A 16,789-nucleotide genomic window follows, 5' to 3' on the forward strand; every position below is an offset into this window, starting at 1 on the left:
ATATTGCTAATGTAAAACGTAGTAATCATAACTAGATGATGTAGACGGACGCAGATACATTCGCTGCTGTAAAAAAATATTTGCTGCTTTGCGGATATATTCATTGCGGAAATGCACATCTCGCTATAATAGCGAGTAATGTTCTAGTTTTCCAGCTACCCTTTTTTTCCTTCTGTTAAAAAATTATCAAAATATTAAATCATCTCTTTTCTCCTATGCAACAAGTGGTGACAGCTGCGCAATTCTTTTCATGTGGCTTTGTATTTCCTTTTCCCTCTTCTTTTGTGTGCTCATATATCACAAAAGCTCAAAAGCACCTCTGTGGCTGTAAAGCTTATCATATGCGGCCAGTAAGTTCGAACTTGCCGTTTTTTTGGAAGTTTGCACCGCACCCGGCGTAAGCGCCGAGCTTTCTGTTGAACGAACAATGTGAAAGAAAAGTTGTTTCTGTTAGTTTTTTTTTTTTAATGTATCTGGAACGCAATTTAAACAGATTAAATATTTCAAAATAAAATTTCTTAACTACCCTAAATTCAACAACCACAGACTTAGTGTAATTTCGATCGCTGCCGAAAGTTTTTACATTGAGCATGAATAAAACTTTGAACAATCGCCTTTATGAATGTTTAAAAAGTTATGAACTTACTTTGAAGTAATTATAGGATATACTCGCCAGCACCTTAGTCCAAAAACGATGCTTAAAGCAAGAGATTCAGACTTTTCCGTGAAATAAGAATTCCCGAAATTTTTTCCGATCTTCACTCGAAAATTTGGACATTTTTCCGATTTTATCCTTTTAACTAAAAACTAAAGACATAAAACACATTCTGACATAATTTTATATTACCTTACCGTTAATTAATAAAAACTTAAATTACAGTAGAAGCTAAACTGTGCGAAAAAGGCGGGAAACGGCGATTATAAATTCATCAATTTTTTGCATAGTTGATTGCTTGGGGGGAAAAAAAGCGTTTTTAATAATGCTACCAGAAATTCAGAAGGAAAATTTTGGTTATTTTTTATTCAAAGCACATTTTAAACACATTTACGATCATTTCAAAGAAAGATCAAAGCATTTCATTTTCCTTCTTTTCAAAATAGTTTATTTTCTGTAAAATTTTGTACACTAAGAAAAAACCATATGCGCTGCACCTGCTGTATCCACCGCATCGGCAATTTATAAACTTGTTTTTCTCGTACGTGCCGCAGCGCTTACACCCGAAAATACAGCAAGTTTTTATTTCTTATGATTTCAAATGTTTTTTTTTCTTGAATCCGGACAATCCCCCCCCCCTTCTTTTACGTGATAGGCAATGATTAGCTTGCAGATACTTTTGAGTTGCGTGCGAAGATAATTTATATTTTTTTCTGACTCTGACTCACATATTAATTTTTTTACAATAATCACAATTTTAGTTATTCCTGTTTTATTTTTTAATGTTAATTATCGGGGGGGGGGGGGGGGTTGGAGTGCAGTGGTGATCTTCTCAGGTATCTCCTATTGCATCTTGAAAGAAATTTTGGGGGACATTCCCCAATGGGGGATTCAGCAAAGCTCTTCAAATATCATTCACTATCTGCAAAGGTGTCTATCTGGTTAAAGTGCTAGATCTTAGTAGTAGTCTGATATCACAATCCAACGAAATATGGGATCTTCAATTATACACTGAGAAACTAAGCATAAAATAGATTTATGCAAAAAAAAGGGGGGAGGGGGAAGAAAAATCTAGTATCAAGCTTGTGTCAGATTAAGAGGCAAACAATAGCAATAACAGACAACAATTTGATTTTATGCAAAACTTTTGTTTAAAGGATGTAAACAGATTGTTTTGCACAATTTTCTTTTTAGAACTGAAGTGCTTACTGTCCAAATATGTGGCTGTACAAAAAAAAGCTCAATACTTACAACAAATAAACATCAGACTGTGTTGGTAATGGATATGGCCACCTTGTGATTCCAGGCAATTCTTAACACATCCTGGCATTCTCAAAACTACATGCTCCAGGAGCTCTGGGAGGCAATAACACTCACTTTTTTAAGTAAAGCCTCTTGAAGTCTATGTGTTTTGCTGTCAAAGATAAGTGTAAATGCAGGTTTTGCATAAGATTCACAACACAGAATACATTTGGCATTCATGTAAATTCACACATGTTGTTGCAGATCAGTTTCTAAATAGAATACTTAAAATAACATCCCCCCTTAAGTTTTGTGCTCCAGCGTATACAGAGGTATAGTGTGTATGAATCTCTCTTTAACTTAGGAATAGTTATCTAATTTTATGGAATAAAAGGAAAAGATTAAGATGTGAGATAAAATTAAAAACAAAATCTAACAACAAACTTTTAGAATGGGTAAATGTATAAATTGTGGAAATAGTCAAATAGAATTTCTACTTTTTCTGCCCACTCTAAAAAAAACCCCTTGGTCCCCTCCACTGCCCACAGCAGAGCACCACCTCCCTAGACAGGGCTGTAGTCGAGTCTTCTCTCTATTACGTTTCTATTTTTATAATGCTTTTATTTATGTTCACAATTTTTAGTTGCTTACTTAGCCTTATTTTTTAAATACTACTGCATTTTCTTACTAGATCCCATGTAAAAAACAGATTCTTTGATGACTATTCTCAACTACTATCTACCGTTATGACTGATGAAGAGCATAATCTACTTATGGTAGAAGACAGATGGAAAAAATCCAGAAAGCATGTAAAACCATCAGAAAATAAGAAGAAGCCTTTGGACATTTTAAGGTAGTTTAAATAAAATTTATGATAATGTTTTATGTAATCAAGTGTTTTGCAATTTAAATAAATGTCCCAAGACTGTTTTAAAGTTACTCGGATGTGAATGTTATAAAAATTCGCTAATGGATCAGCAAAAGATATCTAAAACAGCTTTAAGCAATGCCATGATTTTCAGGGGGGGGGGGGGAATGTTCGTACGGCTAGTGTCCCAGGTGTGCAAGTATGAAAAGCAGAATTGTTTTCCTAAAAACTTATGTTAAATTCTGAAGAAAGATAAAAGAGTGGAACTGTTTAAAATATGCTCCATAGCTGGTTATACATTTCTTTCATCTTTTGGGCAATTTGAATACCAAACTAGTAAAAATTTTCCTGTTTTGTTGTGAACCCTTCATCTCAATCCTTTTTTCACATTGTCGTTCAATACAAACCAAGGCCCTGCTCAGCTAGTGCGTGACTCATTGATGCAAATGAGTGGTAATCAGAAAGAGCAAAGTCTGTGAGCAAAGCGAATTGGGTGTTCATGCATCCAAGTCTACTGTACGAAAACGACTGTGTGGTGCGGGTTTGGCGCGTCGACCACGAAAGAAGCCATTGTTGACCAAAAACATGGATTGTAACAGGGGGAATGTCGATCAATGAAATCAGTTGTGTTTTCGAACAAATCCAAATTCAATATGCATGGATCCGATGGACAGCACACAGTTAGACGCCGCAAAGGAGAGGAATATCATCCCGACCGCATTCAACACACAGTCAAGCATCCCGTACCCCAGATGATTTGGGGATGTATTTCTGATTAAGGAGTTGGTGGGCTTCACATTGTGCAAGGAACAGTAAACGCTCGGGTGTATATTGGCATTTTGGAGGAGAAATTGCTTCCTACTATCGGGATCACTTTACTTCAGTTCCAAACGTCATTTTCCAGGATGATTCCGCTCCGTGCCATAGGGCAAAACTGGTAAGTAACAATTCAAAAACCTTTATCCTGCCACGAGACTTAAATTGACACGGGGTTAAGTAATTTTTTTTGTCTAAACTCACACATTGTTCAGAAATGGAAAAATGATAATGGGTCAGCAGTTTGCCTTGGCCCGGAAACAGCCCCGATCAAAATCCGATCGAAAATTGTTGGAATAGAATGGGTGTAGAAGTGATGAAACATAAGCCAGCATCTTTTGCAAAACTCCGAGAATCAGTACTTAGTGTCCGGAACCATGAACTCAGTAAAGAATACATTCAATCACTCATCCATTCAATGCCCTGTAGCTGTCAAGCTATCATAAAGCTAGAGGACGACCAACAAAAGATTAGGTTATATTTTATGATGTTCAAACATTTCCACATTTCTTTTGTTTATTTTTGAACAGAAAGAGTTACAATTAAAACCTGTACTCACTTTTTCGTCGTCCACTTGGCAAGGTGGATGCACTTCATATTGTACTTGTTTACAGTTTTCGCTAAGTATTTCCATAAATAAAGTGAACAATTATCGGATTCCTGTTGTTAAATGTTTATTTCATAAGTTTTGCAGAATTTCACATACATTCATCGTTAATCGGTTGACCAAAACTTCTCACATATCTCATTGTTGTGAAAATGTGAGGGTGATGCAATTTTTTTTACCAGCACTGTACAATATTTTTCTCATATATTTGGATTTTAGTTACTATACACTATTTTTAATTAAATATTTTTCTCTGTAGATCTCAGTTCAGCCACATTTTGGATAAAGTAATCAACCAGAGTCCGCCTATTCCATCTACCCCAGAAAGTTCTGATGGAAGCTGGCACAGTGAAGATGAAGAGAAGATGCCAACCGAACAACCTTTTTCAAATTACTTAGCTGCTCCTGATGTTGTGAATTCTCTCTCCCCACAAACATCTGTGCCATACTTGGATACGAGGCGTAAAATGTCAAAAGAAAAACTCATAGCTTCCTCAAATGAGCCCGATATAAATTGCACTGTGAAGTCGGACTCCCCTAATCTAAAGAATCTTCCCTCGAATACACCAGTGAAGCCGGCCAATCGAGATGTCAATTTGCGCATGTTTTTCAAACAAAATCCTAACTTGAGGCAATCTGGGGAAACATGCTCTGTTCTTGAAGTTCTGGAGCCCTCCAGTAGTGATAGTGAAGAATGCTCAAGTCATAAGAAAAGACTTGCTAAAACTTATGACACTGAAAAAGAGAATGAACAGAGCTCTTCAAGTTCCGCATTGGAGACCCTCAGTCCATATTCATGTCGGCCATCATCATCTGGATCGAAAGCTTCTGGAAGTCACAGCAGCAGTAGTGGTATTCATCCCAATCCATTTGCCACCACTAACTCTAGCTACCCCCAAAACACGTCTAACCATTCAGTTTCAGAAACTAACACTAAGGATGAGAGTGAAAAGGCACCCACAAGTATGGGAGAGAATGAATCAAATGATGACTTATCAAGGAATGATAATATTTCTGTAGAACCAGACTTAATCAAGGGTACTCAAAAGAAGAAAATAACATCTGCTATTGGAGAAAAAGAAAAGAAAACTGTAAAAGACTTATCTTCTGATCTTTTGCTTACCGATATTCCTGGTATAAGTACAGACAGCGAAAGTCTGGAAGTAGATCGCAGTTTCTCCAGCGCAGATGTGCCAGATAGTTTAACACCTATTCACAATCCTGAACTACCTATTATAGGAACAGCAATAAAGAAAAAAAGTTTCCTGCTTAAATTTGCCCTGAAAGGGCGCTGGCCATCAAAAGCTCCTACACGTGCCTTAAAAAATGAAATCTCGCCCGAAGAGTTTCGCGAAACTTACTCCAGATCTGCTGCAGCCGATGCTGTATCATCACCTCCTAGTCAATCAATAACAACACCTGACAATTCAGCGAAGAAAAATTATCCCATCAAAACTAAAGTTGAACCTAAGCCAGCGGTAACTACTCCAGAATCCGAAAGCAGCGAAAGAGTTGATGGAAATAGATTTCCAGCAACCCCTGAGCAGTTGGCTCAAGCTCCAATCAGAAATCGGCGTGGCTTACTGCCACCCAGACGTGATCCGCCTCCTGCTCCACCTGTTTCTCTTGGAGATGAGGAGCAGTCGCATGATCATTCAGACGACGACTGCAGTGTCAACGTTCAGAAGTCATCATTGTCATCTTGTGTTGCAGACTCCTTGGAAGCTTCGGTATCACTTCATGATTCATTCATGGGCTCTCAGACATCGGATTTGTGGCATACATCGGACTCTAAGACACTTTTTCGGCCGGCATCATCGGCGTCTCGAGTCGAGTCCCCATCCCGTGGGGAGGAAAACTTTTCTCTGAACAAGTCGACTTCGGCATCCACGGAGATGTTATCTGCACTAGATTCTTCTACTGCAGGCCGCCAGTCGCCGGCTCCGAGCGAAGTGTCGAAAACTGAAAGTGCCTTATCACCCCCGAGTGATGTTTCTAAAACTGAAAGTACTCGTTATCTTAGTCCATTGGGCAAGATAGAGGAAACTGGACACCTGACAGTTATAAAAGTGTCAAATTTAGAGCACGAAGAAGAGCAGAATATCAAAGAGACTATGAGTAATGAATCTAGAACAGAAGCAAAAGTAAGTTTTTAAGTTTTGCTGAGCATTTTCGTGCATGTAAGCCAATTGCTAAAAATGTTGCATATGCTAATATTCTCCTTTAATACTGTTTTACTTAAAATGGAATTTGCACTTGATTGTAGTTGGGGCCAAAACTAACTTGGCAGCATTGTGAAGGCTCCAAAAATCCTCATCATGCCATTTTGTATGATGCCAAGTTAGTCTTGCCCCAACTCTAGAATTAAAAGCAATTATTAAATTGTAACAAAAATTTAAGTTTAGTGGAATAAAAGTGAGTAATTATTAAGAATTTGGATAAAGTTCTTCAAATAACATAAGGTATTGAATATTTATTTTGCAATATGGGAATGCACAGAAGGTTTTAATTTTCAAATAATATAATTTTTCTTTATCCTTCTTAAACATAAACCTTAAAAAAGAGTCTGTCCTCTACATAAAAAATGAATTCAAGCCTCTGAATGTATTAATTGTAGTTAAAAATAAAAAAGAAAGAACAATGTTTTTCTATATGTGTATACATACCGGTCAGGTGGCCAATTGATTGTGGAACCCCAGTGTTTAGTTCTGAAGCACGATTGATATTCATTTCATCAACGCAGGAATGAAAAGCTGATGTGACTGAGCCCAACCCATGAATCAAACTAGGGCGTGAAAGCACTTTAACTAAGGGACTTTCCTTTGTTTTAATGTATATTGTTAATTTCAAATTAAGTGGCAGAGAAACCTGTTACAACGAATACCGATACAACAAATTATCCGTCACAAGGAGCAAAACGTTCGGCTCTGTTTTGAAACCCATTAAGATGATACGGTATAAAAAATCTCTTTTTAACGAAGTGAATTTTTTCAAAACTTCGTTACAGCGAAATGTTTCTCTCAACCTCAGCTTGAATATTTTATACTTGATGCTCTTTCCAGAAACTAAAAAACAAGTTTCACAAGTTGTATCGTGAAAGCTCCGTTTGTACTTTCCAAACAGGGCCATTCAAGGTGGAAATTCGCACATGCTGAAACGTAAGTTGATGTGTGACAACAAGTCAGTTTCTTGTCATGAGCAGTCGATTTCCGCGCACCAAATGTAAGGCACGCTGCAAATTTGCAAAGGGGTCAGCAAGTTTTCAGCTTTTCTTGTGGTTAGTGTAAGTGACGTTCGTAAATTAGAATCTTATTTATTATGTTCTCTGGGACCAAATCTCTCTCGAACAGAATAGCAATACGTTTTGTACTGACGACCAATGAATAAAAGTTCAGTGTTCAATATTTTTCCCTTTGTTTTTTTCAGAATAATTAATGTGTTTAGTTATATTTTAGATCGGTAGTAAAGGTTGATGTCGCAAATTAAGCTGTATTAGAGAGAGAGTAGAATTGCAAAATAATAATTTTTTTTTTTTAAATAAGGCAAATTTTAAGACGATTCGGTTACAATGAAATATTTTATAGGTCCTTTGGGGAGTTCGTTGTAATGGGATTTCACTGCATTAAACTTGAATTCTTTTTCTTTCTGAATATCTATGCAGATGTTAAGTGCAGCCAATAGTATTTTGTATTTTCTTGACTAAGAGAGTCTTCAGTGTTGTGATTATGATTTGTTTTTTTTCCCCCAAATATTATCAAGCAATAAGTGCCTGTGTACATGTTTAAAAAGCGTAAAAAATTGCTAACAGTCATCTAAAATTATTAAGATAAACTTGCAAATAATGCAAAAGCATTATGCACAGGTTTTTTGGAATCATAATTAAATTCTTTAAAAATAAATATATTTTGCATCAAATTTCAAATAATTATCTTCCTTTCAAATGTGCTTCTTTTAATCAACTTATTTATTTATTCCTAGATTAAAAAGAAATCAAAAAAGGCAAATTCAGATAAGCCATGGTGAGTAAAAAGCAATTAGAATACTTATCCTTTTTTTTTATTATTATTTTTTTTTTTTTTTGCATTTTCTTTTGATTAATTTGGAGAAAATTGTTAGAATAAGAGAATATTAGCAATAATAGTTGATTTAAACATTGTTATTCACACACAATGCTTGCAGTTCAACATGCAATACAGTGAAGAATTGGCATTCGCATTTTTTTAGTTTTAACCCCTTGAGGACCAGCGCATGGAAAACGAAGAAAACGAAGCGCAGCTACAGGGAGCGCAGCTACGGGACCGAACGTTCCGAAATGGAACGCCGCCATCGGCCCGAGCATTTACAGCAGTTAAGCCTAACTGAACAAAAATATTCATATAAAATCAGCATCTCAAAATAATGGCTTGAAATTTTAAATTTGCTGTAACAATGTACTACGGATTACTAATTATTAATATAAAGACTATTACATTATTAGAAGGAAGTGAAATAAGTAGAATACTAAAACTTGAACTATGTGCACAAAGTTAAATAATATGTGCACAAAAACAAAGTTAGAGTTAGACATCTTGAGTGTGCAATCAAAGAAAAAGAAATGTAGCAAAAAAATATGTAAATTTAATTAAACAACTTAGGTCAACGAATTTAAAATAGTCCAATTCCCACGCAACAAATCTCAAAATTGCTTCATAATTCTCTCGAAAACATTCCCTTTCACTCACTTCGCTAACCATTTTTATTGCAATGTTCCAGTCTCCAAATGAAAAAGAATAAATAAAGAAGAACAATATCAGAAAGGATTCAAAAATAATCATAAACTTCAGTGCCGCTCGAAATCATTCCTGTACTCTCATCGAACGGGGAATCCCAAAAGTCTGGAACACATAAGCAAAAATATTTTAACCATCCTCCTCTCCCCCATAATTTATTCAGCTAGATGTATATCTCTTTCAATTACTCGTCACAAAAAAAGAGAAGCAAAGATATAAACGAGCAATTGAGACCTCATAAATCGTATGCGCAGAGCAGTGATTCACTGATGTTTACATAAAAAAAAATCTATCCCATTGAGAGGCCCAAATAAGAAACTAAAGCGTGTACATGAAGGTCAAATACCATGTGACTCGAATAAGATCAAAGTTATAGCCATTTAGCGCCATCTATTATCGTTTAAATATTCAATTCAATCGTCCATTTCGAGAAAGCGTATATGTGACGCTGGGACATCAGCGTCGATCAGAGCGCGTAGCGGTTACGTGCCGCTGGGCTGATAAGAGAGGAATTGTTGCGTAGCGTCCGCGTGACACTGGGTGCGAACGGGTTAAGATTGAAATAAAAAAAGTATGAAAAAATATACTTCTAGATTAAACTTATCAATTCCAAAGAAAGATATAAATGTTTCAAGTTGTCTACTTCAGGGAATTTGGCATAGAAGAGAAATAAACAATATGCCCGCTACTTAGGTTAGTCCATATCTAAGAGATCCCACCCCCCTTCCCTCTCATGTGGATTTTTGTAATCCCTAGTGTATAAAAAAAGAGTTGTTGTAGATCTTTTAACCAAATCTTAAGTTTCTCTGAAAATTGATCATTGGGGATGGATGGGGGTACTGATTTAGTAAATGAACTTCCCAATTTTAGATTATGATTCTGGTCTACAAAACTTATTTTTTATAGTATCAAACAAACAAAAAAAAGTTTCCATCTTTGATTCAAATGGAAGACGTTGATTGGCAAACTTTTTGCACAGATGGCAGAACCTAGAGCCATTGTTATAAGCGTTTAAAATCTTTAGCTTGCCATGAAATTAGGAAATGTCACTACAATAGGGTTAGGCATTTCAAATAGCGTACTGGATAGCACTGTGACTTACAATGGGGTGAATAGTTTGTAGAGGGCTCTTGATTCTTATTGGAGGTTGAGACCAACCCAGCTGATCACAGAACTTATTGCTGTTTGTACTTGTAAATCATGGGAGGAGGGAGAATTCTTTTTTCAGTTGTTTTAAGATAGAAAATTTGATTAATGACATTATGGTACATTGCATACTTAAGTTTACTTGTTCATTTTTTCTCAGTATTCTTTTGTGGATTTTTGAGATGGCAGTTTCAAAACTCTTAGTGAAAACGTTTTTTTTTTTTTTTTTTTTTTTTTCCAATCTATCTTGATAATTTAGTGCTTCAAAAAGTATTCGTTTTACTAAATTCTTTTGAAAAATTTATAGGTATGAATTTTCTGATGAAGAAGACATCATTGTACCTCAGCGTTATAAAGCAGTAACTGTCAGTATGAGAAGCAGTTCAGAAGATGAAGAACCTATCATTGCATGAAATGACAAACTTAAGTAGTTAAAAAGTAAAGAAATGGATTTTATATGTTTGTGACAATTGTGAATTGTTTGCAGAAGCCATATCTTAAAAGGGGCAACAAAACACTGTGCATTTAGGTTTCAGAAAGGTCCCATCTTTGAAATGACGTAACAGTGGTCAGAAAGGTGAAACTGGGTCTGGAATTTGTTATGCAGCAGTTTTTAGAAGTAGTTCTAAGATCGGACATTAGCTAGCACTGAAGTCACAATTGTCTTTTAAATGGTGTAATAAAGTGCTTATTGAGCAGCACAACTGAAGAATAAAGTTTGAAGTCACTCTACTAAGACTGGTGCACATACTCCTGAACATTGCACTTCAAACTTAATCTTTTGGTCGTTACCTGTTACTGTTGTCAAAAAGCACACGTTAAAATCACTGTGGCGTGATTTGATCTTTGTTCATTAGGCAAACTTTCATACAGTATTTAGAAGGCACTTGGTGACTGTTATGCCCTCTGATGTCCAATCTTGGAACTATTTCTGAAAACCAGTGCATGACCAATTCCAGACCTGTCGATCCTACATACCACTTGCTTCACCTTTCTGTCTCTCACTGTTATGGCCTTTTAAAGTTTAAGAATTGCTTTCAAAAACACTCTACCTACTTTAGTTAAGTGTATGAACTATTTAGGCTAACTTGTTGATGGTCCTTGAAGGCCTGATGGAGTAAACAATTTTAACGCCTAGAATATTTTCTCTGACCTTAGAATTAAATATTACATAAATTTTAAAATCACATTATAATTGCAGAAAAGGTAATGAGTTGGATATGTATAAATTCTAAAATACACTCTCAACCTTTACTTGAAATGCCAGTTTAATTTAGCTTTTGTATTTTCGGCTAAAATTTAATTAGTAAATGTTTGCAATAAAGAAATAGTTCTTTCTTTTCCATTTTTAATTCTACTTCGATTGTTTGTAGATTTTTATTATTTAATCAATATTAGTTTTAGTTTCAGTGACCCTTTTCTTCTGCAGCTGTTTTTCTTAGATACTTAACTAGAATAAAATTTAACTTTGACATGAATATTTAAAATCCATTGAATCCTACAAACTCAGGGAATGTTTATGACGATTATCACTTGAACATTGCAAGAATCAGACTCTTTCAATGTGATTGAAATAATGACTAATGTTTCTCTGCACTTGTGTTTAAGACATTTTATATTTGTGCACCTTCAAGGTATCCCCACCTAATCTGAGACGGGTATTTTTCAACTTAACTGTAAGTTTGTACAATGTTTATTCCTATTTCACATCTTTGTTTTGTAAAAATATATGTCAGTTTTGTATCATATTTTTTATACAAGTTGGAATTTTCTTGTACGAAAGTATAACATTTTTGTATTTTGTCGAGAAATCTTTTAAACTAAATATTCTAATGAATATTTGTTTTCATATGTATAGACTTTTTTACTATGTTAATTGTTTTCACAAATACAATTAATTGCCTTATAAAATAATTTTAATCAAAATTATGTGTTACTTGTAATAAGATAGCTCTTATGTGTATTTTACTGTTATCATTATTTGTGCCATTATTTATTCCATTGTTATACAATGCACTCGGTTGTTTAAAAGTACTTGTATTAACAATTTGCAATTAAAAAGAAGTATCTTATTGTGTGAGTTAGCTTAATCAAAATCATTAGTCTAAAATTGATGGCATTATTATACATTGTAGATCATTTACTCGTCCATTTTAAAAGTTGTGTATTGATTTTCTTGTCTTAAGCAACATCTTTCTTTTCAAAAATATATTATGTAAGTAAAATACAAGATAAAATTTATTAGACATATATACAAGCTTGGAACAGCTGAAAAGATCGTTTACATAATCAGTAATTGAGGAAAATTGTAGTGGTAGCAAATGTCTTATCTCTACTGCTACAATTTTCCTCTAAAATAAACATTCTTATAAGTTCATATTTTTAAACATATAATGTATATGCAATATATTTTTAATACCTTTTCAAGCATATTTCATGCATTGAAAATCCAAAAAGTGCCTTTAAAATGCTGTCAAGTGCACTTTCTGATTCATATTTTGAATAAAAATTTAGTATTTTGGAAAATATAAAAAAGGGTGCGGCAAATTTTTTTTTAAATTTTTTTCTTAAATGTTAATACAGAATATCAAACATTCTATTTACAAATCAAAAGGGTATCCTCTTTTTTTCCCCCTACCATCTCCATTCCTATTTTCCATGGAATTATTACTATAATGATTTTAAATAAAATGCAAGATAAAATTTATTAGACATAGAAGCTGAACAGCTGAAAAGATTGTTTATGTAATCGGTAATTGAGGAAAATTGTAGCAGTAGAAAATGTCTTACATGCAGTGATGTTCCCATCCATTTTTCTGAGGGTATATGCCCTAATCAGTTATGCACAATTGTATGCGATCATATACATAATATGAAAACTTTTGAAGCTTGAGAGTGTAGGCTATATATCTAAAAAATGTTCGAGAGTATTATATGCGTACAGTCGAACCTGTCTGTCTATCTCGAATTTGACGGGAAGGGAAAAAAATTCGGAATAAAGAGGTTTTGAGAAACTTATTGAAATTTGGAATCTGATCATGAAAATTTGAATTTTATACCAAAGACTATACATGCGAAAGATTAAAATTCTTCTGTATTAGTTTTTTGTTAGGTATTTATTCTACTATTTTCTGCTAAGCACTTTATTGCAAGTTTAAGGAATCATTTTGACAGTAATGAAATTTTAAGCATACCTTTTGCAAACAAAATAAGTCTTTTATTCAGTAAGTTACTGCCCTATAGCCAGGGCTATATGTAAGTCTTTTATTGTTTTTCAGTGCCTGATTTTTTTTTAGATTCAACTATCCTCTCGAGGTTGGCAATGGCAGAAAACCCATCTTGGCCTATACATACTTAACTTTGGCGGCAATTTCATTTTTCTTCATTAATGGATTGCTGTCCAAAAATTCTAGAATTTTCACTTTTTCATCATTTGAAAATTTTTTTAGCTTTCTTTTCATGCTTATCATCTTGGTTTTCTACGCAATTACAACTTCAAGGGTTCATACTCTATTTGGATAAAAAATTTCCATGACTTTTTCATGACTTCATAAAAATTTTCATGACAATCTCATGCGAAGAGTGTAGTACTATTTAACTTGCCAACTTTTGGAAATGGGCTTTAGAAAAACTTTTACGTGAATGCCACTACCTCATGGGAGCTCTTGTGACTGAAAAAAATATTAGTGCACACTGCAGAAACTTAATAAATTGTTCTTATTCGTCTTTATAATATCAATTCAAGTAAAGTAAAAATATAATGAATGCAATACACTGATGTTTAAATGTCTACTAAATATTTAATAAATAGGGCAATATATGGGACAAAAATTGAATGAGTCATTACTAAGTTTCCAATAACAAATTCACTTCATAAAAACATTGTCCTTTGGTGTCAGTAGTGCATCTAATCACCCACGTTACTTGACAGTATATTTGTTTATTAAATTAAAGCCACACTTTTAGTAAATTCATTTTTCTAAACCAGATATATTTCAGCTGGCCACAAGGATCAGTTTTACGAGCTGTATGTTGGGCACCTCTGCTTTAGAGTATTAGAATTCCCTTATTTCTATGTTCTATTGCCTGACTAAAATCTTCATTTCCTACAGCCTTCAAAATATTGAGATTAACTCTGATAAATTTAACAGTGAATTTTTTAAAAGTAGTTGAAACAAACTCTGATGCAGTTGAGTTACACTTTTTGAGGGGGCATGGCAAAATCAAGAATGTCCACTACTACAGAATCTGTAGATATAATAAAAGAAGTGCTGAAAATAATGGTGAATTTTAAATTATTGATGCCCCAGCAGTAAAATCACATTAAAAATAAAAAAAAAAGACGAGCGGTTGTTACAGAAGCAGACGAAATTGGATTCCAAAACTCAGATTTGTTTTTGAGATTGTTCAATTTATATGCAGCGTTCTTTAAGTTATTGTAATTTTCTTACAACCCAAAACATTTTTCCATGACTTCAAATAAATTTCCATGACTTTTAATAAAAATATTTGTTTTCCAGGTCTGAAATTTGTAAAATTTTTTTCCATGACTTTCCAGGATTTCCATGACCCGTACGAACCCTGAAGATCACTCACGGAATAGTACCTAAACCAGATAGTGAAACGGGTTTTAATTTGAATGACTTTTAACCACGAACTTGAAAAAGTCACCCCACATGTCAAATCTATCAAGAACAGCCCTTTCCTCATCGTCCCATTCTCTGCCTTCTCTTCTGCTTCTGAGAAAGCGCTCGAAATGACGCATTTCTCCCTCTTTTACACTGCCCTTGAGGACAATGTTACTGTTTCTGTGTTTAAGGAAAGTTGTTTGTTAAATGAAAAATTATCATATAAGCTTTGTGCTACAATATGATTAAGGTGAAAAAACAACGTAAATAAAGCACAAATATTCGAGAAATTTTTCTCGAATATTTGTGCTTTATTTACGTTGTTTTTTCACCTTAATCAAAGTTGTTTGTTGTTTTGAAGATTGCTGGGCTTCAAATTCAAAAATGGCAGCATTGCTGGAATTCCAGATATAGAGGTATTTGGGGGTTTTTTTCGAGGTAAGCATGGAAAATACATTGAATTTTGGCTGAAAATGCAGGGAAATTAAAAATTTCAAGATGGACAGTTTCGGCTGTATATGGAGTATACCCTATAGGAACACAACTGCTTACATGTAGCATTTTTTAAAGCTTTACAGTACTTTATGTATTTGCTGTTTTTAAATTGGTTTGTTTATTAATTGCAAATTTTCTTAATATACAACACAAGCCTTAGTGAGGCCAACTAACCATATAATGATTTTCCCCCTTCAGACCTGGTGTCTGGTATACCAGACACACTTTAAACAGCCGCTAATAGTTTAATAATCGATTAAATTACTTTTTTTTTTGTAGTTGACTCTTAACATTCTGCCTATTATAATATGTGATATAATTTTTCGTTTTCGGATTGACAGCACTGAGATATAAGGATTGGAAGATAGAGAGTGGCTTATTTTTCCAACCATGAATTCTTTTCTAAAAAACGAGGTTTTTTTTCCTGAGTTTTTTAAAAATGTATAATTTTTAATTTATTGTTTCAAACGCTTATATTATGTTTCATTGTTGTTTGAAGAACATTTTATATGAAGTACTAATTTCAAAAATATAAGTCTGGAGTATTGAACTTGCCATTAAAAAAAAACTTTTAATCTATGATTAAAAGGATGAAAGAAGTTAATCCTACAAACTTGAAATTTTGTCTATAAGATGCCCTTTACCATAGTACACTGTGTACCAAATTATAAACATTTTTGGTCAAGTATTTCATAATTCCGACTTAAGGGGTTTTAAATGTTTCCTAAATATATTTATTGCATTCTCAGATTCTTCTCACGCCAAATTTTATTTAAGTGCATTAAAAATGGAATAAATTTCATTTATTGACTTTTGCCACACGAATGGGTTGTTGTAACCTGGTAAATAAAAATTTAAAAGTTTTAAATCTGATTTAAGCACTATTTTCCTCAGTTACTTATTCTTGAATTATAAAAGGAATGTTCCAAATGAAAGAGTTCATATTTCAACTTCTGAGAACATAATGTAATGTAAATTAGTTTCAAACCACCTTTTCTTTTGGTTTGATTCCTCCAAACTTTTTTTCCCCCCAACAACAGCACTGCTTATGGTATTTTTTATTTCTTCTGTCAGTCATTAATTCACAACTAACAAAATTATGGATTGTGCAAGTTCAAACTGTGCACATAAGCTTTGAAAGGTGCTACAGTTGCTATGGTTCGGAGAATAAATAGTGTTTTATAACATTAAGTTTCTAGGGAATAAATTAACATGCAAAATGATTTTTTTTTTTTTTAAAGGTGCATGACATACAAGCTTTAAAAGTTATACTTATTCTCTTTTTTGTTTTGGATTAGTTTGCAGCAATATGCATCAGACGTTATCAAAGGTTAGCACTTTTTTTTGGAAAGTTTTGAAGAATTGAGGCAATGAGAAGCAAAGGGATGTAAGTGGACATTTTCAAGTTTTGAGTAAAATGCGTTTAAAGATAACATCCTAGGTAGGCTTTCACTGATTTTTTTTTTCTAAATCATGCTGTATAGCAGCAACTACTGGCGCTACAAGTACCACCTCTTGCCCCAAGACAGGAGAGGTTCACTTACCATGTGTACTGGTTATCTC

The 16,789-nt window shown here is 33.9% G+C and overlaps 1 protein-coding gene across 1 annotated transcript in view; it reads left to right on the plus strand.

Moving 5' to 3' along the window:
• Window positions 1–12,133, plus strand: part of LOC129216933 (uncharacterized) — a 103,711-nt gene extending 91,578 nt beyond the window's left edge. Inside the window, exons 12-15 of the mRNA XM_054851150.1 lie at window positions 2,589–2,750; window positions 4,448–6,332; window positions 8,167–8,207; window positions 10,411–12,133. Coding sequence (XP_054707125.1) covers window positions 2,589–2,750; window positions 4,448–6,332; window positions 8,167–8,207; window positions 10,411–10,516 — 2,194 coding nt within the window. The 3' untranslated portion in view covers window positions 10,517–12,133. The remainder of the gene's footprint in view (window positions 1–2,588; window positions 2,751–4,447; window positions 6,333–8,166; window positions 8,208–10,410) is intronic.
• The last annotated feature ends 4,656 nt before the right edge of the window (window positions 12,134–16,789 follow it).

Source organism: Uloborus diversus, chromosome 2, assembly GCF_026930045.1.
Source record: "Uloborus diversus isolate 005 chromosome 2, Udiv.v.3.1, whole genome shotgun sequence".
Taxonomy (NCBI): Eukaryota; Metazoa; Arthropoda; class Arachnida; order Araneae; family Uloboridae; genus Uloborus; species Uloborus diversus.